Source organism: Pempheris klunzingeri, chromosome 20 (genome assembly GCF_042242105.1).
Source record: "Pempheris klunzingeri isolate RE-2024b chromosome 20, fPemKlu1.hap1, whole genome shotgun sequence".
NCBI lineage: Eukaryota > Metazoa > Chordata > Actinopteri > Acropomatiformes > Pempheridae > Pempheris > Pempheris klunzingeri.
Genome location: NC_092031.1, coordinates 4,802,933 through 4,828,104, shown reverse-complemented (window position 1 = coordinate 4,828,104; position 25,172 = coordinate 4,802,933). Strand labels below are relative to the sequence as shown.

Here is a 25,172-nt window from a genome sequence, read left to right as displayed (position 1 = left end):
AGAGGAAACCAGCATGACGGTTAGAATGGGGTCAAATCGGCTGTTGTAATGCAAATACACTAGTATAGAAACACTTGCACACATGCAAGAAATAACAAACACACACTCGTCTCTCTGTGGCTCCAGCAGTGCTGGAGTCAGTCCATCCATTCACTGGGGAATGTCACTGCAAAAGCAAAAACAACAGCCCAAGCAGCGGTTACATCCCCAAGCATGGAAATTCTCCTCATGTATGCAGAGCCTGGTGTGAATACCAAGGGGAGACTTGGTATTCTGGTAGCAATTATCGGTAGTGAAGATTCAACTTAATTTTACTGCATTCCAATATTAGATAAAACCACAAAGTTGTACTACTATCAACCAATTATTCCACATAGAGGTAAAGAAATGAGACATTTTAATTAAAATGATCTTAAAATCAACAGTGATGAAAATTTTGCATTCTTTGGTATACAATCTCAACACTCTGCAAATGTATTTTCTAAACAGCCTCATGAAAACAGACATAAGCTGTGATATGCTGAATTAGAATTTAAAAGGTGTGATTTAGCACAAAGACGGAGGGTGGAGAAGGAGGGAAATATGCACTTCAGTGGTGAAATCTAGAGAACAAAAGCGTTGAGGGGGAAATTATGGTGTTTTATTTTTGACTGTGATGAGAGATATGTTTAAGGGCCACTCCATGCCTTGAAATAAACACAAACACCTACTCATTGAGGTGTTCGGCTCAAAACGCGAACAAGCAGTGCCGAGCACTGACATTCCTGTTGTTGATCAACATCTACTGTAGTATACCACCTATTTCCCCTTGAAGTAACTCAGATTTACAGGAAAAATTACAAGAATATAAAATTCATACAGTTCTCTCCCTGTAAATATAACTTAATTTCCAGAAGTCATAAAGCTTTCTGCTATAAAGTCGAATGAAAAACAACCTGACAAACAAGACCTCCATGGGAGAAGAAATGGAGTCTGGAAAGAAACCGCCAAGAGAGCAGTATTATAGGAAATGAGAAGGTAAATGTGGGAAAAGAGCTCGCATGTTTCTCTGCAACTCTGCTTCTCATTCACTCAGATAATACACATTCACGCCTGGGAGCTGCTCACTCCACTTAGAATAAGCAATAGAAGAGAAGACAAGGTAGGAGAGACGCTATTGCTGGTGCTCAGACAGCCAAAACTGAAGTCAGTGCTCCAGAATTAGAATACTACCTGTAACTCCTCTCTTCTTATACAAGTGATTGTTTTCATAAAAAAAAAAAACGTCCTGTTTGCTTACCTTGGCCAACGTGGCACAGGTGAGGATCTAGACTGGGCGAGCGGGGGTCTGCCAAGTCCTCGCTCCCACCATCTGCGGATGAGGAGCAGAAAGAGAAAGACAGAGAGTGAGGCCGGTGGTGCTGGTGGTAGCGTGGCAAGGAGGTGCGGGCCAGCAGCAACGCCACATCCTCCTCTCCAATCAGCCAGGTGTGGGACCGGAGGACCCCCAGCAAGCTGCTCACACACAGGCCCTCCACGCCCTTCCTCCTGGGGCCTAAATGGCCCCTTATGGTGGCAAAGGGGGACCGCGCTGCCAAGCTCCACTTTTTCCGCCTCCCCATGTTTAGACTAAACAGTCAGTGAGCCTCTATCTCTAGGGCCTGCCTGTGCAGATAACAAAATAGTTTACATTACAGCCATGGTGGCATGCAGGGAGTCCTGTGTTAGATCCACGATCATAAGAGCTCACTGGGCTCTATGGTTCAATGAGCAAAGACTAGCAGTAAAACAGTGGGCGTTTCCCAGGATAGATCCACATACGGTTAATGATATGAGGATCAATTACGCCCAAGGGAGCAGGCAGGCAGAATTAGCCACAGTGGATGGAGCTGAAAAGAGGGGAGTGGGGGGGGCGGCATCACTGGGCAGCACAGTCAGTGTCACCGGGGGATTGTTTCATAATCCTGTTCAAGTGCGAATGGATCTACTGTAAAACACGACAGGCCAGCAGAGGAGGTTTGGAACAAATTATTTATTATCAGAATAAATACTCCCCACTGGAATTATGGGAACTATTAATAACATCTAAACTAAGATGATGTATGAAAACTAGTCTAAGCCAATGGATTTTTTCTGTGTGGATAGATCAAAGATCGTTGCATTAAGTAGAAAGACAAGAAGGCCTTTTATTGCAGAAGGATTGCATATTTTGGCAAGCCCCGCATTATGTTTCAATCACAGAGCTCACCATCAGCCCAGAAAGCCCAAACAAATACTCAAGTATTATCTCTCCCATCGCAGATTCACACACTGTGTGCCAGTAGCCACACAGCAGGCTAGATTGGCTCGCTGGTGGAAAGATCAAGCTTGTCGATGGACAGATAGAATAAGCCGTGGGGCATGATTGTGTGAGAACTGGGCCAGCCCGAGATTGACACTGATTGTGAAAGGGAGTCCTCTGCAGAGGATTTTCAGGGCTCACTTGCTGGCCTGAGCCACCATGTCAGGATGTGTCAAAAGCGTCAAAATTAATCGGTATACCAACAAAATGTGAAATGTTATGCACTCAAAACATAACATTTAGGAGTGATTTAGAGAAATTTCAGCAATACAGTACAATCTTTTCATTCTTGCTGTTCACAGACAAATCCATTGATCCTGCTGACGACTCCACAGTGACACCTCCAACAAACCCAATAGCTTTTCACCTCGCACACCTGATGAGCTATATCGTCTAGCAAAATCTATGTTGACACAGTCCTTATAGGCTTTGAAGATGGGGTGCTGTAGCCATGAGTGTTGCATTGCACAGTCATCCATGAAAACGCACACTTGCACGCACAAGCACATATAGAGAGTGTGACGCTGTGAGCGGAAAGCTCAGTGATGTACAGTAATAGATTTTGCACACTTGCTATGCTCCTGCAGCGTATCTGATTAGCACCTTAGGTGACGTTTTGAGCAACTTGCTTGCCATCGGTAGCTTGAAATGTCATATCCGAAGCGTTAATAATCTAAATGAACAGAGTTAACAACAGATCACAAAGTTCTTGGGCCTTATTTTCTTCAGATGTGTGGTGACATTGTTTAATTTTAAAATTGAAACAGTGCTCTTGATGAAGCTTGGGCATAAAAAAAAAAATAAAGTAAAAACAATTGCAGGCTTTGCTGGAACTAAAACAACTTCTATACAGGTTCACTTACATTTCACTCACTACACAACAATTCAACATTAAACCTTCAAATTAAAATACTTTAATAGTGAGGTTTTTGAATAATTCCACACAGCATAAATGTAGTTAAGCCACTTTTTTACAGCAGCCTCCTTTCTCTACAATAACATTTATTTTCAGGCTTGGGAAACGCATCTTTGTACCTCTTTCATTCGAAAGAGAAAGCTTCCATTCTTCTGTGCAGATTCTCTCTTGTTACCAGTGATCACAGTACAATGTCCTGCCACACCGATCAATGGCCTATTAAGCAGGGAACATGAAAGGGGAGGACCTATGGTTGACAGAGGACAGAGACATGTTTTCATTCCAACCGCTGAGACAACAGTGGACATTATTCTGGTTCCTTACAGAACATCTGTCAACCACTTGTCCTGTCAACAACAGCAACATGAGAATACAACTGAACGCAGCCATCTCAGCGTCCGATTCAAAGTCAGAACAGCCAATCTGCACCCTGTAACCACATCGCATTCAGCTGTAAAATCAAAGTTTTGCTCTCTCCGAAGGTAAAAGACTCCTTAACCGAAGAAATAATGGTGCACTTACTGTGTTGGCTATTCTTTGGAGCTGTAATGCCGCGGTGCTGTGTTAGGATGTCAAAGGAGCAAGCCAATTTCGCACTTGGACAAAGAGTCATTATGGGAGAAGTCAGCGTGACATCTGATAGTGATCCCATGGAGCATGGCGGAGAACTCGGCTATCATTATCGTTCAGACTGACTTTGATGAACCTGCCTGTGTTCACTGTGTTCAATGTGACCTCTGCTCCAAAATGAGGCTTCTCTCCCAGGTAGTGTCTGAGTGTGATTACTATAAATTGTGGTCTTTTGTGTGATCACCTTTGGCAAAAAGAAGAGCTTAAAAGACAGAGTATTTGACAGAAAGCTATGTCATCACTCATTATACGTATGGGTTTTGCTCTTTATCCCAGATGTCCAAATGTCTGGAGGAGAGGAGGAGGAACAAACTACAATTTGAATTGGATGTGGTTCTTTTTCTGTGACTGATCGATCACATCAGTCGATGCCTGTCTTTCACTGGCGGGACCCTCCCAAAGAAGACAACAATGGAAATAGAAAAAGATTACAGCTGAGCTTTGTTAACTGAGACACATGCTGGATATTAGGAGCCCAGAGAATTACATCCTTCAGCTCAATGACTTCACTCAGTGGCAGTGCAGTGATTCAGTGCGCGGTTCAGTTCTTTCTGTCTGATTTCTAACCCTTGCTGATTGCCTCCGAGGGGCCCCAATGTTGTTGCGTTGCCACCTTGTTGTCAATCCCTGTTTTTCACCAGGAAGCAAACTAGGACCCCTAAGTGAACACCCGTATTCTCCCTGTTACTCTCCATGTCACAGCGAATCTTTCTCACCATTCATCAAATAACTTTCCGGGTTAGAAATAGAGGGCCTACGAAATCTTCAGTGAGGTGTTACAGTATCCTTGTAATGCATTACACCAGGCACCGAAAACCTTTCTGTGCTTTGCATACCTTTAAAGTATGACATCTTTGAAGATAGAATAATAAATAAATGTGTAAGGTTGGCATAAGAAGTGATACATTTCTGACGCCATCCTTGCATTATCCAGACTATACAGAACTTTTCCAAAAGACCTAAATGCTAGACTACCTTGAATACAGTAAAGCTGGTGGAGAAGCACGGATCATGTGCGAGCTACGATAAATAAAACATGCTGACATTTGCTAATGTTAATACCATGCGTCACATGGAGTTGTCGTGTGTGAGCAGATGTATCACAGATAATCTACCAAAATAGAGACTGACTTAAAGAGAGTTAAAAAACAAAGTTTGAAATTGGAAAAGGTAAATGCCAAGGAGTGAATCAGTGCTGTGATTCCTGCAGAGATCAACAATCGGCGCTGCCAAATTGCAACTTCTGATGACACCAGAGAGAAGAGGCTGGAATATGAATGCTCCTGCGCCTTTGAGCCCGGCACTTAAAAACCACCAACTCAAGTGCACCTCAAGGACTGAACAGTCTCAAGTTCATCCAGTGAATCATTAAGTTGCAGAAATGTATCTGCGCATAAGGGCTCAAACTAATGTTTCTTTTGATTAAGTTATTATCATTTGCTCTATAAAATGCCAGAAAACTCCAAAAACATGCTCATTACGATATCAACCCAAGGTGAAATCAATCCTCAAGCTGTTTAGTCCGACCAGCAGCCCAAAAAGATAAAAACAAAAAAACAGCTGAACATTCATATTTGAGAATTTTAGGTTTTGTGTTTGAGTTAGTTAGTTAGTTAGTTGTGATAGTTATTATTAGTATTATATAATACATCTCCTCAATCTGAATGTGCATGTTGTTATATATTATTATTAGTAGTAGTGGTATTATTTGTATTATTATTATTACTTTCATGTTTGAAGTTTATTCTTATTCTTTTGGAGCTGTGTGTAACAAAAAGCAATTTCCCCCTGGGGATTATTAAAGTGATTCTGATTCTGATTCTGATTCTGAGTTAGGTCTCAGACAAACTCTCTCCTGCTGCTCTGGTTTACATTCATTTACGCTAAATGAATCAAAATCATATTCACATCAAAGTGGAGCATCTTAATGAAGCACAACACCACAGTGAGCTGCACTGAGCCATATGAGAGTGCAGACATCTGCTCAGTTGTTGAGTTAGCGGGCATCTTAATTAGCATTAGCCTCTGTGAAAGCTAACAACAAGATGCATGGACACACAAACACACGTCTTCTGTGAGAGAGCTCGTCAAGTGTTTTCTCTCCACTGCTGCACTGAGCCAGTGCTGGTCCACCACAGGAAGTGGAGGGCTCTGACATCCTGCCAGTGTAAAACAATAGGGAACTGCTTCCACCCAAACACACACACACATTTACTGTACAAACTGTAAATACAAACACAACCACATACAACAGGAGCCGAGACGCTACGCTGAGGTGACGCCAAAAATATTCTTTGCAGGAGGTTTTTACTTTTTTCTTCTGAACTTCGTGGTACAACCAGAAAATCAGGTGATCATACTACGCCAACATTTATACAGACAAATTATGCATCAATTTCATTTCTAACTACATATTTTATAGCTAAAAAGTAAAGCTGTGGTTTGTGTAATGATATCTTGTTTCATTTTAATGCTTTATTCGAGGGGACAACTTAAAAATAACACCCGTGAACCTGGGCCACTGTGGTAAGAACAGCATTGGTTTAAAGGTTTTACTCATTTCCTTTAAAGCACTGGCTCCAGCATACATCAGTAAACTTCTATGCCCCCATCATGCACGCAACCTCAGATCTCAACAAAACTTTAGTGACTGTCCTTCCTGATCTAGACTTAAAACTAAAGGAGACCCTTTGCTAGTCTTCCTGTTGGAATACATCTTGGAACCTCACACTTCTTTTAAAACGCTATGAAAGGTTATTATTATTATTATAATTATCATTCCTCATGTTATCTGTTTTGGGTTCCTCACATGAACAAGGCTGGGAGACCAGCTGTAGTCTGGAAGCAGCTATTGAGAATTTTGTTTTGACAAATGTTGAAAGAAGGAAATGGTGATGGAAGGACAGCAGGAGTGCAAAATCATGCATGTGGGGGAAAAAAAGCCCCTGAAAACTTGGTTTTGAGATGGTATTACTACATAACATAAGATATTTATTACTGTACAACATTTAGAGTTTCAGCCTGAAAGTTTTGAGACTTTTCCAGTCAAAAACTCAGATAATCTGCTTTATGAGGACTGTATATGTGGGTGAGGGTTGATCAGATTGGACTGATGATGTTAGCAGCATCAGCAAACACCTCCACAGCTGTCATCACGTTTTAATTCAAATATGACTAAATCCTGAGTGGTGAGTAGAAATATGTGACATCACCTTTTCCCAAATGAGTCCGACCCACAAAAGGAGCTCAAATCAAACTACATATACAAATACTTTGACAGAAAATGTTGTGTTAATGAAGCTTTGTTAGTTGTTGTTGTAACTAAAAACAGTTGATTGACAGAAAATGAGTCTTTAGCAATTATTTTGATAATGGATTAATTATTCCAGTCTTTTTTCAAGCAAAAATGCCAAACCTAAATGTGAAGATTGGCTGCTTTTCTATATTTTAAATCATTGTAAACTAAATATCCTCCTGTTTCAGACCATTCATCAAGCAATCATTTTATAGCTCTGGGAAATTCTTCGGGGAATTTTTCATTAATTTGTGACATGATGTGCACTGAACAATCAAGAAAATAATCAATAGACTAATCAACAATGAAAACAACACTTAGTTTCAGCCCTAAAAATGGCTACAGAGCACAGAGAACAACAACAGAACAACATGTTCCTGCAAGTAACCATGTTGTATGCTTGTATCTTCATGTGCCTTCACATTAGCCACCTAGCTAACATCGACCTCCATCACTCATCTGATGGATGTAAGCACTATTAAGGCCATCCTGCCCAATGTTTCAACCTTGTGGTGATTTTAAAGCTATACAAAAAGGAAGGGTGAGGCACGCTGGACCGTTTGTCACTGCTTGTTTTACCTGCAGTGACAGGCCAAAAGACAATCCTGTCAACTCCTAAGCAATCGTACTTTGAGGGAGGACAAACTGCACCAGTTATGAGGGTTCCCAGTGGAGGGAAGATGCTGTTATGGACCTTTTGTTGTTGTGAGTCTGTGGGGACAGCATAATGCAGGTGTGCTGAGCAGAATAGTAAGAAAGAGACTTTAGAGAGGGAGGGCCAGCCGAGCCAGCAGTTTCACAAGCTGTTAACTGCGTTTAGGACATTGCCTATATCAGCTTTGATTTAATGTGTGTGTCCTACCCGTTTATAAGCAAGATGGCTAAAAAAAAAAAAAAAGCCAGCCAGCATGAGAGCGAAGAAACGGTTGGACTGTGTGGGCAGCAGACTCTTCTGAATGTTTCTAATGCCTACTGCCTGCTGCATCCAATAATATGCAAGAGAAACTGAACTTAAAACAAACTATCGGCACAAACTGGAGGTCTTTAGACAGACTAATTTTAGATTTCAAGCCTTTACACAGTCTGTTTATTAGATAATGTCTGCACAAAACACCTGCATTCTGCCTCATTTAGTCAGCATATCAAGTAAATGAAGGAGTAAGTTTCAAGTAAGAATACAACAGGACAAGCAACATAATAATGATAAAGTATTTGAGAGCTATGACATTCTCTGCGAATATAGCCGCTATAGATCATGATTAGTGCTCTTTATTTGTGGCCCGGTGCTAACTGGGGCTAACAAATTGAAATAACATGATTTCATATTACACCTGCTTATGGGATTCACAATTTGCCAGCTAACAGCCAGTACCCACAACCATATGGTGCAGCTTATTTGCGTGTATAAGTCAAAGCTGAGCCAGTGCAGTACATACTTTACCTCTAATTTTCCCAAAATACCCCTTTAAAGTGGCAAAACACCCAAGTCACTATATACACAAAGAATATTTTGTTTCTAAGACAAAGGCAAAGCAAATAATTAAATAATATAAATCGTATCTGTGGCCTATTTCTTCTTATTGCATATGGGTTTACATGCCAAGAGCGAACTGAAAACCAGTGGCATCTCCTAATTTGCCAAGCAACAGCGGAAGCAGTAAAAGGGGAAATATTCCTGTATCGCAGCCATGCCCAAAGCACTACAGGGGTATCTCTATTTGTCCTGTTGTTACATAATCGTTGAGTATCTGGTGGCTACGACAAAGTAGTGCAGGTCTTTTTATAGCTCATACTACTGCTGCTCCCCACCTGTGTTGCCAGCTATAATATGACCTACATTACAGAAGATATTCCAGTAATTTTGGACTTGAATTTCGATGTTTTTACACTAAAATTAAAGACAGTTAATATTGTAAGCCAATGTTTAGCATTTTAACATTACCTCAGTGCTGAAACGTGCCAAAAAAGAAAAAAAAAAATCAACTCTAATATACGATTCTTTATTCCTAAAGTGTACCAGCTAACTTGCATTCATCAGTGAGGTTCTGATTTCTTTCTAAGCAATCAGTCAGTTATTATATATGAGAATAAATACAAAACATACAAGACATTTTATTACATAAGTTATTTGAGGTTAACCTGGGAACAACATTTACATTTGATTACCTTTTAAATTGATGTATTTAGTGAACAGTCGTGTCTCCGGTCACCTGACAAAAGCCAGTCCAATATTTACTCTTTGTTGGCTCCGTTTTGGTCTCTACCAAGTCCTGAGAGAAATATCTGCATTTGCGTACATGTCAGCGGATAACTATCAAGGAATTTCAGTACAAAAATGGAATTAGGAATAGTGTCCATTACATAGTTGTACAACTGATCAAGGAGCACTGATGAAACAGAAATTGAAGGGATCCTTATCAAAAATGTTCACAATCAGTTTTTCTTATAGAAGAATAGATAAAAAATAAATGGTCAATCACATCAGTTTTTCTTAACTCTCGAATATAAATTGATATTGACCTCAAAAACCTGCATTGGTAGGGCTATAAAAGCTATCCATGATGTTTTGACTTATATATCTTCATTATACGTCTGTGTGGTGGTGCGTTTGCCCCGAACATGACCCGTGATCCTCTCCAACAAAAAAAGTGAGAGTTTCCTTGGCTTAAAATAACACTTTATCCTCTCCCACCCTCCAGAAAAGCCCAGAGCCTATGACCCTGTCCACTGAGGTGTACGTGGAGGACAGTGAACAGCACGGTGGCGGCACTGGGCCAGAGAGGTGACGCATATGTGAGTGGCTGAGTGCGTCAGGCTCTGGCTGACAGCACCAAGACTCAGCAGTGTCCTGGATGGATGGAGGTGTTATGATGGAGGAAGCAGGGAAAATAGAGAACGTGTGCGCATGTAACAGAGAGAGACAGAGAGAAAATATGAGAGAAAGAAAAGAGTAATATGCCCGACTCCTACACGGCCATCCGATGCTGAGAAAAGCTGTGTCGCAGCACTGAGTGGGTGGGCTTCATTTAAAAATAAAATAAAAATAAAAGCTAGTGAAGAAGAGTCTGGAAAAAAAGCGAGAGGCTGCATCAAGCATCTCCTACCTTCAGTCTGACACACCACTGGGGTTACATCACAGAGCGGCAAAAAATAACCAAACGGATATGGAAGAGTTACAGGGATTTTGCTGTGGCTGCCTTGAGACTCAGAGAGAGAAAAAGAGGATGAGGAGAGAAATAAAAAGCTGATATGGCTCCTGGTCTGCCTGCAGGCGGTTCAGTGAAGAATCTTGCTTTTCTTTCTTTCCATTTTTAATCCATGACAATCACACACAGAAGGGCCGGCAGACGTCCCACCTGAACCACCTCCCTCCTCATTTCCCTCTCTGACGTGGCCTCTCCAGCACTTACAAAAGAGTGGAGACAATAACAATCTCCAGCCTTTCTTCGAACATTATTGTTCTGTCGATTATGTTCCTGATCAATCGTTTAGTTTATAAAGCATCAGGAAATGCAAAGAAATGCTTATTGTAATTTCCCAGAGCTCAGGGTGACGTCTTTAAATTGCTTGTTTTGTTTGACATACAAGTCAAGTCTGTTTGTACAGCACATTTCAACACAAAGGTGATTTAAAGTGCTTTACATTTGACAGTAAAAGTATTGTGACAGGGCGCATATGAAACACATTATAAAGTCATTATGAAAGACATAATAAAAGGACACTTAAATACAATAAAAAGCAGAGACTCATGGATGACTTAAACTATTGATTCATTATCAGACTTTGTTGGCTAAAACCTCTCCCCTGAACAGCAATTGTCAAATATTAATCTTAAAAGATTTCTGAGGGGGTTGTTTGGTCTATAAAATGGCAGAAAATGGTGAAAAATGTCGATCAGTGTTTTCCAAAGCCCAAGTTGGCGTCTTCACGTCCACAACACAGAGATATATATGGAGGTCTAAAGAAACCAGGAAACATTCAAATTTAAGAGGGTGGAATCAAAGTATTTTGACTGATTTATAGATTATCAAAACAACTGGCGATTAATTTAATAGTTGACAACTAATCGATTAACGGATTAACTGTTGCAGCTCTATCAGAGTTCAGTCTAACGTTAGCAGCTCTTTCCTGCTGCTTATTGTAATGGTAGAACTACCCACTAAAGTGCACATTAAAACCCCTTTTAAAAAATCCTTGTTTTAAAACAAGTCAGCAGGAAGCAGTAAAATAATCTGCACACAGTGTTTTAAACCGATTCAAACCAATAATATGTGGACAGCACGCCGGACCATCATAGTACATAATCTGCTGTGAAGCAAAGACGATTTGCTGTTATTCTGCTGCTTTGTTTCAGTCTAATCTACACAGCACAAGAGCAGCATCACCTCCTCTTCCCTTTAACCTCTGGCTGTCTACAGTCTGCGACTCCTGCTAAGGTTGCAGATGCTCTCTCTGCACCAACCAAGAGTGTTTAATGAGAAAAGGTTGGAATCCTGATAAATTCACACTGGGAGGCTGAAGAAAAGAGCTCCTGCTGCACTCAGTGCTTGTTCATTATGGTGGAAGATATTTACTGCCTTTCAAATTACTGCCTCTGTGAATGAAAGACTGAGCTATTACCATACAGCAGCTTAAAGAGGAATACTGCTAAACTTGATCCGTATTCCTGCTGCTTAGGGGGGCTCTCCTACTGTAGGGATTTTGTAAGCTTCACAACAAAACCAGCAATGTGGAAGGAGAAGTTTGTAACCCGCCCTAATCTTGCCTTTGCCAGCTCCAGTGAGGATGAACTCATTCTTGGAAGATCATTCAAGGCATATTGAAAGATATTCAAGGGATTCAGAGATGTTTTCTACAAAAACTTTGCCACCTAAAACTGAACTGCCACTGAAAACCCACAAAAACAAACTGGGAAGAAGCGTCACTGCTATTCTATTGGCATTAAAGTTATGCATTAGTTTGCTCTCTATGACAACACCAGAGGCAACAATTATTTTTCCTGTTTACCTCTGCCTTTCACAAAGAGGAAAATTAGATTTTAACAACGTGATGGTTAGAGAAACAGATATCTCAAATGAAAATCAGGTATCTCGAAATTATACAACTTGTTAAAATGCAAAGGTGACTTGACTTGCATTATATATACAAAGTTCAACTTAGGTAATGAAACGCACAAAAAGATAAGTAAGTGGCGCCGCATATAAAAGTCTAAAACCTCTCTTGCAGGTTAATATACAAGTTAATTTAACTTTCCAGGGACTGCCTGCAGGCTGTATGACTAATGTAAATTATTTTGTTGAGTGGCCATTTAAAGATGTGCATTTTGAAGAGCGATAACTCTGACATGAGTTATGTTATGATAGAATTCCACCTAATTGAGGGGTACTGGATGTATGTACCATAAAGAGACTTCTACAGAAAAACAGCCTAAAATAGAACAACAATAAACACATGAAAAACACACAAAAGCTATTCCAAAAAAAGCAGAGTTCAATCACTAGTTTTTCTATTTATATAATGATTTAATGCTCTGTACCCTTTTATTTGGGCCACAGCCACAGAGTGCACCTCTCCTTGTGGAACACCAGCTAAATGCCAAACAAACAACAGATAAAAAAGCCCAGCAAAAACAGCCATAAGCACGAAAACACAGCCGTAAAGAGGATGTTTGATGTTGGATAGAAAAAGGCCAGCGGCAGACAAGCCAAGTGTCATTTTGTTTTTCTCCTTATTACAACTGGAGTGAAAAGCTTTCAACCTGCGAGGGGCTAACAATTATGGAGAGAGGGAGAAAGAAAGAGGTGGCCACAGACTGTGCCCATAGTAACAGATGAAGCATGGAGGACGGAGAGAGGTGAGAAAGAAAGACGACAGAGGCCGTCCTTGCTCCTGTGCCCTGTTTCATTGCGCTCTGTTATTCTTATCCTATGCTTGCCCACAGCATTGCAATAATTCATTCTGTTCTCAGTGTCATTGTGACCATGGGAGAGGGAAAAGACTATATACACACGCACAGTATACCCACACACCATCTCAGTTGCAATGGAGATGGCCCTACAACTGCAAACAAGCAGGCCTGAATAATGAAATGCACATTAAATATAAAATAGACTGGGGGATTGTAGAGCCCACAGTGCCACAGCAGACACCAACACTTATGCACGGTGAGCAGAAAGTAGGCTACTGAATGTGGCTGGATGTCTTTTATCATTAACATGACAGCTACACCCGATATTACAGTATGTGTGCAGCGCATATTATATTTAGAATGGGTTAAGTGTAGATGTACATGCATGTCTGAACCTGAAGTGCCGTATATCGAACCTAACAACTAGAATTTCATATTTAACATGACATTTTTGTCAAGATGGATGGACAAGAGCAGGATATTGAATTAACTTAAATAAGCTCAACTCACAAAAAAAATGCTTTCAAGTTTATACAGACAGATCTTTTCATACAGAGATGTATTGAAAAGCGTTTGCTGAGTACAAGGAATTTAATAATGGGTGAAAAAAACAATGTCAGAAACTCTAGGATGTGGGTCAGAGTGTGTGTGTGCGTGTGTGTGTGTGTGTGTGTGTGTGGGTGTTTGTGTGAGGGGTGAGGAGAGGTGCTGTTTTTCACAGATCCAGCATGCTGGTCTGACATCAATTTTTCATGTGCAGCTTTCAGCTGGGCACCTAATTCTGTTTGGGTCTCATTGTTTGGTTGTTTCCTTTGGTTCTAGTACTAAACTCAGCAGGCAGTTTTGAAAATGTAGAAGGATTTCAATTTTCTTTTGAGCCAAATGATTAAGTTCCTTTTAGAGAGAGAGAGTGAATGCAAGGCTGCTACTAATTATTATTTTCGTCAGTTCACAAGTCAATTATTTTTTCAATCAATTGTTAAATTGTCGGTCTATAAAATATCAGTGAAAAATGCTCACCATATTTTACTAAAGCCAAAAGGTGCTCAGATTTCTGGTTTTGTCCAACCAATAGTTCAAAACCTTAAGATATTCAGTTTATAATCATAGAAAACTGAGAAAAGCAGCAGATCTTCATATTTGAGAAGCTAGAACCTGATGTGAATGTTTGGATAAAATGATTCATGGATTACCAAAATAGATGTTGATGATGTTTAAATTGATTGACAGACAGGCTGTATATTAGCTATTAATGTTCCATTGCTGCATATAGACCGATCTTTAAAATACATGTCAAGCCACAATAAACTACACATTTACATGGAGTCTGGTCTTATTTGGTATTTCCTTTTGAACAGATAACGTGAACAGTCATCTGTCAGTTGTTTAGTCTAAAAAATGTCACATTACAAGTTTCCCGACCAAAAATGTCCACAATTTGTATGTTTTATGTGACCAACAGTCCAAAGATATTAAACTCATAATAATATAAAATCAATATAAGATCAAAGCAACAACTCACACATGAGAAGCTGAATATTGGCATTTCCGTTTCATAAGTCATAATCGATTATCTAAATTGTATACGGTTCATTTTCCATCAATCAACTAATCGATGAATCAACTAATGACTCCAACACTAGTTGGGATGCACCTGTTACAGTTCACTGAGTGTGTCTCCTTATGTGTGGCACAATAACCAGACCTGTCGACAAAGATCATCCGAAGACCCGACAAATGCTCGCAGCGTCAGCAGGAGTTCCTGCTCCTGTGAGTGCCAAACATGGCTGCCACACAGTGGAGAGGAGAAGGAGGGGGGGGGCTCACCAGACAGTCAGACAGACAAGCGCAGACATAGACAGACCGTAGGTTTGAATTCAGAGATGGCACGATAACTGCCAAAGAACAGATAGACAGCCGAGGAGACGCATTTGGACACACAGCTGGCGTGGGTTTGGTCCACGCCTTGCTGTTGTGGTCCTCGCAACTGCAGCTCTTGTGAAGTGAACCAATTCCGCCGTTCCCTTATGCAATGTTATGTTTTGCTGCATTTATCATGCAGTGCAAAGCAACACAATATCTCTCAGTATGCTCAGCTAGCAAGGGCACTTCCTGCTATTCAAAGGCACACAGCGTTGAGCAGCAATAATGAGCCCATCCACATCAAGAGGCACAATGAAAGCCCAGTTTCCCGACTGGCAAAAACAACAGGATGCCGCTGCAGAGGGTGGGGGGGGGCTGATAAGTCCTGCATGGCATCAAAAATTTAAATGGGCCACCACCATGTTATTTCATATTTCTCACGGCCAAATGCACAATCCTTTCGGCTGTTTTGTGTATGGAGGATTTGGGGTCTATATATGTGTGGTATGCTAGGAAGTAATGAATTAATTACTAAAAAAATATCAATGAATGGATTAAGGTCTTTGGACCAAAACGAACACACAGTTTGAAAAACTGAGCGAGGACCAGGGATGGCAGGAGGTTAGCACCTGTAATAACGAGAATAAATGAATGATGATGAATGAGTGGAATGAGTGGGTGTCAGAAAATAGCCATTCCAGAGGGAATTAAAAGAAAGGAGGAACGTAAAAAGAAGCTGTGATGAAAATGCTGGAGCATAGGGATTGATGAAAAGATATGAAAGAGGAGGAACAGAAGCAGCGATGAATGGAGAAGACAAAGACGAGGAGGGAAATGACTCTAAGGAGGGAGAACCTGAAAGGAGTAAGGTGGACATGTTTGGTTATGAGATGATGTGGTTAGATAGAGACAGAAGGTCTTGAGGAAAAAGAGGAGGATGGGAGGAAGAGAGGGGATGGAGTGGTGAAGACTCATTAGCCTACGCAGTGCTGGTACATTGAGCCTTCCCTGCTCTACTGTTTCATCTCCCTCTCTTCTCTCTCCTTTTGTTCTCCAGAAATATCTGAGTGGGTGGGAGGGAGAGTAACAGAGTGTGCGAGAAAGAAAGAGAAAGTTACAGTAAGTGAAGTGATGACAGAGTGAGGGGGAGAGAGTGACAGAGGAAGTAGATGACTAGTGAGCAGGCCTGGTATCTTTAGAAAATGCTCAGTGCAATATCAAAAGATAGCTGATTTTTATTAGCGAAACAGGTCTCTAATGTTATCCAAACCACAACAGCAGGGCAGTCACTAAATAAATACACATAGTTATGACATTTAAGAGCGTCTCTGCAGGGTTTCTGCAGCGATTTATAATGGAGGCACCCCGCCTCGCCTGAAAGAAAGAGCGCCTCCACCAATGTCACAAGAAATTATTTCAGTTTTATGAAATATAATAATAGGCTCATCAAGCTTCAGGGAAAATGGGTTTTGGTGCTAAATCACACAGCAAAGGCCACATATTTCATGAGCAAGATGATTGTTTAAACGATCAGCAGTTAGGGAGGGAGGTTAAATTATTACCAAAACTGTACGGTGTAAACTTCCATCACCGTAGAGCTGAAATGATTAGTCCATTAAGCGATGAGGCGAAAATTAAATGGTAACAAACACTTTTAGGACATTTTTGAAGCAAACATCCCTTCGGTTTAACTTCTCAGTTTGCTGCTTTGCTTCGTCTCATGTGAGTAAATTGGATTTTGGATTGTTGTTTGGACAAAACAAGAAATTCTAGGAAGTCACGGTGGACTTCAGTAAAAATGTGATGGGCACTATAACTAGTTTCTATTTTCTGATATTTTATAGACCAAATGTTTCTTTTAATTCATCAAGAAAATAATCAGCCAATAATTAATCATTATTACAATTACATTAATCTTAAGTTGCAGCCCTACATGTCTACTTCCATGTCCACTGAAATCAGGATAAACAGCATTTAAACTGTGCTCATTTTTAGTTTTACGTTTAAATACAGTAATTTTGAGAACTTTAACTTGGATAAACCTTTGGCTCATTTACAACCTGTCTGAATGTCTCACTACTCGTGTTTCCGATGTTTTGTAGCTGCACCACTGTGTCTTCAGCAATAAACTCACTAAGTACGATCTTATTGCAACAAAAACAATGGCAAAATTAGAAAAACCCTTATAAAATTATGACTTAAATTGGGAAATAGCTCATGAAAGAAAAGAAAATAAGACTAAAAATGTGACAAAACATGTTACCTTCTTTGTAAATCTGGGTATTGATTGAAATGTATTTCCTGTACCTCAAATACAATACCTGAGTTTCAGTAGTGAAACCAAAACTACTTTTCTGATACACAAGCAGCCATGTAAAATAAATGGGCTAAAATTCTGATTCAAATCTGATTTGATCAACAAATCTGACCACGCATTCAAAGTCAACTGTCAGTATTTGACGTATTGGACAGGTTTTGGTATCCGTGTGACACATTTTGCTTTTGGTTTGATGCACAGCCCCAGAGAGGTGAAGTAGGGGGGAGAGACTGAGAGAGGTGACATAATACTGTGGAAACCAATCAACAGCAGCAAGCAGAGATACTTGGTGTTATTATCAAACTTGAATACATAAAGAGGGAGAGATATTACGTGAAGAATCCAGTGAATCACCTCTAGGACATGATCAATCTTCCTTTCTGTCTCTCACACCATCTTCTCTTCGATTCACCATCTGACAGAAACCACAGCTTCTAGTTCGCTCAGTCTATTATTTATTTTCAGAATCGATCCACAGTAACACACACACACACACACACACACACAAACACAGAGTGTCCATGCTTGAGGTGTGGCAGGATGCCGACAAGACACTGATTGCTGTGAGAGTCCACTACCTGGGTCAAGGTGACACCAAGCTAAAGCAGCCACAACAGAGCAAACAAACCAGACGGAGAAAGGGTTTGACACATGCTGCTGACACCATTCAAAAAACAGACACTCAACCCTTCTCTTAAATCCTATACTTGAACCCTTCACCTCTAAAAATACACACGGAGACGCCTACACGCTGCCTTTTTGAAATCAAGAGCTGTTCAGACTTGCACTGTGAAACCAAAAATCCTGAGAAACAATTAACTGCTGAACCTTGATGGATAGAGGCTCCCCTCAAAGCCAGTTTCCACCACTCCCCACGCTCGCAACTGATTTCCACATCCGTACAACCCATCCACCCATCCATCCATCCATCCTCCCGCCCCGATTCCTCCGGCTCACCTTTGTCAGTCGTGCGCCTCGTCTGCCCAGGCAATAAAATTCCTGCACCATAGTAAGGGAGATCCTACACAAAAGGAGGAGATTGTAGGGGCACAGAGAGGAAAAAAACAACGCCGGGAAAAAAGGCAGAGAGAAGAGGACAAAAGATAGAGGGAGGGAATAGAGGGGGAAAGAGAGAGAAAGAGAGAGAGAGAGAGAGAGAGAGAGAGAGAGGTAAAGAATGGCCCAGACAGGCAGAGAGCTCTCCACAATGTGAGCAGCGAGGGAGGGCGAGCGCCAGGTGTCAGTACGCATACACTCACTGAGCCGCGCATGCACGCACACACACACACACACACACACACACACACACACACACACACTCAAACACAGGCAGACAGGCAACTCTCTCTCGCTCTCACTCTTACCCTCCTCCACCTCCACCTCCTCCACCTCCTCCTCCTCCTCCTCCTCCCCTCGCTCTCTGGCAGCAATAACTCTCCCTCGTCCTCCCTCTCTCTCTCTCTCCTTTCAGCCAGGGCAGAATTCCTTAACTCTTTCAAAGCCAGTGATCTCCATGAGCGATTGTTCTCTCTGCTCCCACTTATACAAAGGGCTCAACCATTAATTGTTTTTATATCAAAATTCAAAAGAGGGCAATTTCCAAATCGCAGAAGTGGTGATTGCAAAGTGTAAATAAGCTCTAAAGGCATATTAGAGCTTGCAGAGAGGGGGCAGCTGATGATGATGTGCAGAGATGCTTAAATACACACCTCCAAAATCTCCTCAGGATTGGAGCTGAAGTCTTACCCGAATAAATGAGATCATGGCACTTGATCTGCTGTACTACACTACCCTAGTCCACTGTAACATCACCAATGCGTCCCTTACATAGAGCCCTAAACACACTCAATGTGCACATTTAGCATCATTTCACCAACATTGGTAAATATTTCTTCACAGCATAAGGTTACTACAAAGAACCAACATATATATGAAAGCACAAAGGTTATTACCTAGATAGATTAAGTAACGTTAATAGATGTGAATGAGGTCAAAGGAACAAAGTATTGTGCTTTGAGTGCTTCTGAGCTTGTATTTAGTTTTAGTAATTAATTTTTACACCAACATTAATTGTCAGGCTCTGGCTGGTTTGTTCCTGGATTTTTCCTCTTAGTTTCCTTTACAATCAGATTCAGAAAATACAACACTGCCCATTGTGACATAAAGCTAAAAAGGATCATAACAGAAAGTTTATCATTTTAAGTCATTTCATTTTCTTTGTGTACATTTTGTATATGTGTAAACTAGGTACATTATTCTGTGTATATGCTTAATATGAAGTGTATTTTTCACTACCATTTGACTGATGGCAATTTGTGTGGCAACAGGTGTGGTATGTCAGGTGTGTTTGTAATATGGATTACTGGTATTTAACATGGCGAATCTCCATATTTATCAGAAGTCTGAGGAAAAGACGCGCGTTTCAAATGTCACAGCAATTCAAATCCTTTTAACGGGAGCTACTTGGTGTACACTTGAACTTCACCATGTAAAATACCATGGATATTTTTAAGCATTTTATACAACTGGTGATCCGGTAAACGATTAACTGATAATGAAAATAGTTGTTGCATTCTAAAGTGATCAGCCAAAAATAAACAACAAAGATGAGACTCAGTGTTTCAGTGTTACCAAATTAGAAATACTCAGGTTTTATGTTCAGAAACATCTAAAAGTTATGTGTCCTGCTCCAGTGAGACACGGTTCACAGCAATTTATAGAAACAAGTTGAGCTATTACTCTAAATGCAGCATATACAAGCATGAACAGTCTCACCAGCGTCCACGTGTTCAAGGCCTATCACTTTTAATGACCATAACGCACTGCCAACTTATCCCCACTCAGTTGCCACCTAAGAAAGGACACCATATCTAGGTCACAGTAACACTAACTGCTAAATATCAGTCACACTTCAGCCGTGAAACACGTCTCTTTAATCAAGCTGTCGACATTAACACAGAGTAGAGAGTTGACACAGATCCTGCATAAATGATCAGATGGACGCAACAAACACGTTCACATTACGATCAAAGACTCATTTGTTTTACAACTTCCTAACCAGAGCCAGTGTGAAAGACCATACAGACACTTCCTGTAAGGAAACGGAGAAGAGGAAAAGGCCATAGAGGGATGGAAGGAAAGAGAGTAGAGCAAGAGGTAAGGGAAGGAAAACGGTCACATCGAGACAGAGTGAACAGGAGTGAGACTTCCCACTATTGACGTTGTGATCAGAGAGTGGAGGAGAGGTTAGACCAACGCTTCTTTACCCACGCATCACGCCTCCCACTCCCTACCGCTAGAACTGGAATGCACAGTTCCCTTTTACAAAAGAGCTGCATGGGGGAGACAGTCACGGACTCCTGCGCTGGTCTCCATTTAAATGTCACTGTGTTTCTACAAAGAAAGTGAAATTACTCGGAACATTGTGAGAACAGCCATCAAACCACTGGCACTAACATTGCCAGTGGGGTATTCGAGACCCTACTGTGGGCAGACTTGCGGCTTACATGTACTGTACAGATTTTGGACATGCATCAGGCCTTTAATAGAGATTTATGATGGCAATCAGACCAGAACTGCTGAATACAGAAGGCAGACTGATTGTATGACAAACTGAGACTAGATTCTTTACACATTAAAGTGTACTATGGCAAAAAAAAGCATAAGAGGATGTGCTTCACTATGATTATTGTGACGATGGGGATACAAAAGGAACAATGTGCAGCTGAGTACCATTGGCAGCAGTTGAGTATCAGCTATTACAGCAAAGAATGCACTTGGCAGTACTGTGGTTTTTATTCAGCAGCTGAAATAACTGTACACTGTCTTTAAAGCTTTCTTCAACGTACCGAACATCGTACATACGGGACTAATCAAAGGAAAAACATAAATAAATGACTTGTCATAGCAGGAAAAGCACAGGTGTTGCTAATTTAGTCAATAAAACGTCAAACACAAGTTGCCAGACGCCAAAGTAATGTCTTGAAATGGTTTTTCCACTCATTAGTTTAGAACCCACAAATAAGCAATTTACAATTATATATAACAAAGAAGAAACAACTTCTGGCATTTTAGAGATGCAAAAATTACTTATTCCTCAACAACTCTTCAACAAATGATCCTAAAAAACAAATTATCAACTACTGACTAATCATTTCAGAACAAGGGAAACTTAAAATACTTGAAATCATGCACTCTTCAGCCATGTTTTCAGACCTGCATCTCAGTAATAATCAATGTAGCTCTCCATACTGAGAGGATAACTGTTTGCCTTTGACTCACACATAACTAAAACCCAACTACTATTGGTTTCACTCTGTTGATTTCTTTTTGATTTGATCTAAACCAGAGTGACATGTGCAGCTATGGGTGTATATATTTTATCTCTAGTGGTCAGGAAGAATAAAGAAAATAAATCACTCTCCAAACTAGAAAATGTTGATTTCTATTATTGTCTTGATGGCACGAGCATGCTTTGCGCTATGAGGGTGTGGAGTACCAGGTGTGTGAATGAGATGTATAGAGGACTGAATTGCTCAGTTTTCTTTGGAAAAAAGCCAAAGAAACACTGTTGCAATGAAGACTATGATGCAAAATCAATTTGAAGTATAATGAAGTGACTACACATATAATCCTCATGTAAACCCAAAGAAGTAGACATAGAGTCAAGTTACTCTCTCAATATGATATTGATTTCACCTACATCACCCTGCCCTAACCAAGACTCTCAGAAAGCATTGGAGAGAAGATTTGAGGCTATCACGTTCCTCAGCCTGAAGGACTTAAAGGAGGTAATTCGGTCGAGGCACATGGGTGTCCGTGAGCCAAGCGGTATGTGCATCAAGTAGTGCCACTGAACCATAATGATGGGCCCATAAGTGCCTCCCACTCTCCATGAGATAGGAGAGTGCCACTGGTGACACTTCAGACCCGTCGTCTCTCAGCCCCCAGCCCTCTTGTCTGAGTCGTCTTTGACCTTCAGCACACTTTCGTTTTGCTGTGGCTTTGTTACCATGGTTGCCGGGTGACAAGGCCACAGGTGCCCCCTGATGAGGTTGCCAGCTTCGGAGATGTGTTGCCCATCTGATCAACACTGTTTTTATTGTGCGTGACCCTACGCCAGGAGCAACTTCTCCTGTCCTTTATTGTTTCGGTAGAAGGCTGATGGGGTCCCGAGGAAGAAACTGATGAGGTCTTCCTACAGATGGCCCTTCATGTCACCACCCATGAAACCTTTGCAGAACTTCACAATGAGTTGTCTAACAGACTTTATAAATGGTAATGAGCTTTCTAGAGAAAAGAGGAAAATATACAAGACAATTCTCAGGGGGATGTGACCCACTGATGAGCTGAGAACAAGCTGTTTTTGTCCGTTCTTTTGAAACTTTATCTCTCACGCGCTGATGAAGAAAACAGATTACAACCATGCATATATCAACATATGAAGACATCTCATGGCTGGAACAGTCTTGATACAGCAACTTTACTCTGGCAGACAGTATCCGGTGTTGTGTAGTTGCTTAGTCACCACCGCATAAAGGCACCTCAGAAGTAAATGTCAACAGCTGAAGGAAAAAAGCTAAATGACATGTTGCAGTGAAGCTCGAGGACGTGGTAGACATCAGGCTGTTGTCCTTAGAAACCAAAGGTCAAAGCTGCTCTCGACAGCTGTGCACCATATTGATTTACGGATTCATTGTCTGCTTTGCCGTCTACAGCCTGTGTACACACGTCATCTTAATGTTCACGTTTAAAAGGGGAATTAAGACATATAGAGATTTCAGAAGTAATGTTACTGTGAAATAAAAAGTTTGTTTTAATGTGAATCTACACTCTACAAAAGCAGAATTTACACCCATTTATAAAAAAAAAGCTTAGTCATTAAAGTAAAAACTCCACAACAGACTCTCCATTATGAGGATTTGTTGCTTTCTCCTGTTTTACATAATTATTATTATCTTTATATGAACTTTGGTCACACAAAAGGCATTTGAAGACACCATTCTGGGCTCTGGGATATTTTATGGGTATTTTTCACAAATCTTCGCACAGTTTTTGAGACCAAAGGATGAATCAAGAACAATAGAGGGTTCCTCCTTGGCCCATGTTACTGCCATCTAGTAAATTCCAAGAAATTTAGTCCAGGAGATTTTTACATAATCCTGATCACAAACAAACAAACATAAACATCAATCAACAATTGATGAACGATGAAAATAATTATTGTAGCCCAAACATAGAGCTTGACTCAATTCAGACTAACATTTTTGTAATCTGTAAAAGAATGGGGCAAATGAAGGGCTAAATATAATATCACTCTGTGGGAGAACAGTGTACATGCATGTTATCAAAACCTGGTCCACTGAGATCCCTCCATTCATTTTTTCCCTGGGTTCATTAATACAGGAAGGAAGGGGCGCTCTGTGGAGCAGTAGGTACCAATCTGTCGCTCTGTGGAGATCAGCCAGACTCGGCTCACGTTAAGCTGCTGCTCCTCCTGTAGCCTCTTACATCTATCTGATAGGTGGAATGATTAATTTCCACACACTAAAAGCAGCAACTTCTGTTCACTGGATATTCCAGCGCCTGCTTTGCAAGTATTGTAAGTAGCAATATATATGTAAATATGCAACATCTGCATATACATGCATTTCCATTGCATTTATTAGATCTTAAAGCGCACTGACTGCAGAACAGATAACATGATTCAGAGGTACATAAGCAAACATGAAATTAAAATAAATGACGGGTGCAAGTGTGGTACGCAATAGCCCACTAATTACATCTGGATATAACTGTTGATTCTTACTACTGAGCAATTTCTCATGAATTAATTAACACAATATTAGATTTTACATAGACCAGGGAGCTAAAAGTAGTTTTAATGAGTGGCTAATTATTTTTTAAAGGAATTAAACTAAAAACATATCAACTACATGTTTAGCTTTCAATTAACTGAAATAAACCATGTTTTATATTTTCAGGTCCGTACCTTCCAGTTTATTCACAATATATGGGCTAAAACCAGTTAAAAGCTTATTGGAAAATCACCAGATACAATGTGAGAACAAAGGATTGTGCATTTATCCTTTTAACCATAGAAAGTTTTGGAATTGCTGCTTGTATAAGTGCAAAATAATTACTGATGTTACACTTGATTTTCCATTCTCTATATAGAAACAAGGTGTGGGTGGCAGACCAACCCATAGAATTATTCAAATCTAAGTAATGAAAGCAAAGAATTAATTAAAAATGTCACGCCTACAAATGGTGCAAACATTTCATCTTGTATCTAACTGTTATTTAAGCACACCATTAATTCACTCATTTGAAAATACTGGAGTGCAGCAGGGGAGTTCACGCTCGTTCAGATCAACAGATACATTGACAAACATATACTGATTCTACTGATGTAAAAAAAAAAACAAGTAATGTAAGTAGTAAGTAATAAGTGTAGGCTTAATATAGGTCCACATGCTGTGTCTACTTGCAAGAGGTATCCAAAAGTCAAAGTTGTTATTATTTGACTTTACTTGAATTTCCACTACAGGTGTGCTTCTCTGCAGTTTAAGATTGACAGTAATTACGTTTACCCTGCGTTTTGCCAGGCTGTTGTGTCTCTCCTCGTGCCTAAAAACTGGAAGCATGTTTGCTGATCTGATGATCTCTAATTAGATTTCTCCACCACCATGGAAAATAAGCCATCAATTAGAGTGCCTTGATTAGGGGGACCGGTTTGATTCCTGTCAGGCACCTGCTGCCTTCAGACTTGTCATGTTACTGGAACGCTCCACATCTGACTGAAGGGAGGAGCGTGGCTGTGCTGTCGTTATTAAAAAGGGTTGTGTTCATGGGTATACTGACATTTCTGAAAACAGGCCTTTTTACCATCCAGTCATTAGCTATACCTGCTATATCCTGTGG

The 25,172-nt window shown here is 40.5% G+C and overlaps 2 protein-coding genes across 3 annotated transcripts in view; both read right to left on the bottom strand.

Annotated features, from left to right (window-relative positions):
* mfsd13a (major facilitator superfamily domain containing 13A) overlaps window positions 1–25,172 on the bottom strand; it is a 162,694-nt gene that overhangs the window by 143 nt on the left and 137,379 nt on the right. The window contains exon 10 of one of the 2 annotated variants that reach the window (XR_011585727.1): window positions 17,592–17,605. The exons of the other annotated variant lie outside the window; for it this stretch is intronic. The gene's annotated coding sequence lies outside the window, so the exon portion shown is untranslated. Of the gene's footprint in view, window positions 1–17,591; window positions 17,606–25,172 lie in introns of those variants that run through there. 2 annotated transcript variants of the gene reach the window in all.
* The window catches only part of tanc2b (tetratricopeptide repeat, ankyrin repeat and coiled-coil containing 2b), a 129,148-nt gene that overhangs the window by 65,019 nt on the left and 38,957 nt on the right, over window positions 1–25,172 (bottom strand). The window contains exon 4 of the mRNA XM_070851299.1: window positions 1,280–1,351. Within this exon, the coding sequence (XP_070707400.1) occupies window positions 1,280–1,351 (72 nt within the window). The remainder of the gene's footprint in view (window positions 1–1,279; window positions 1,352–25,172) is intronic.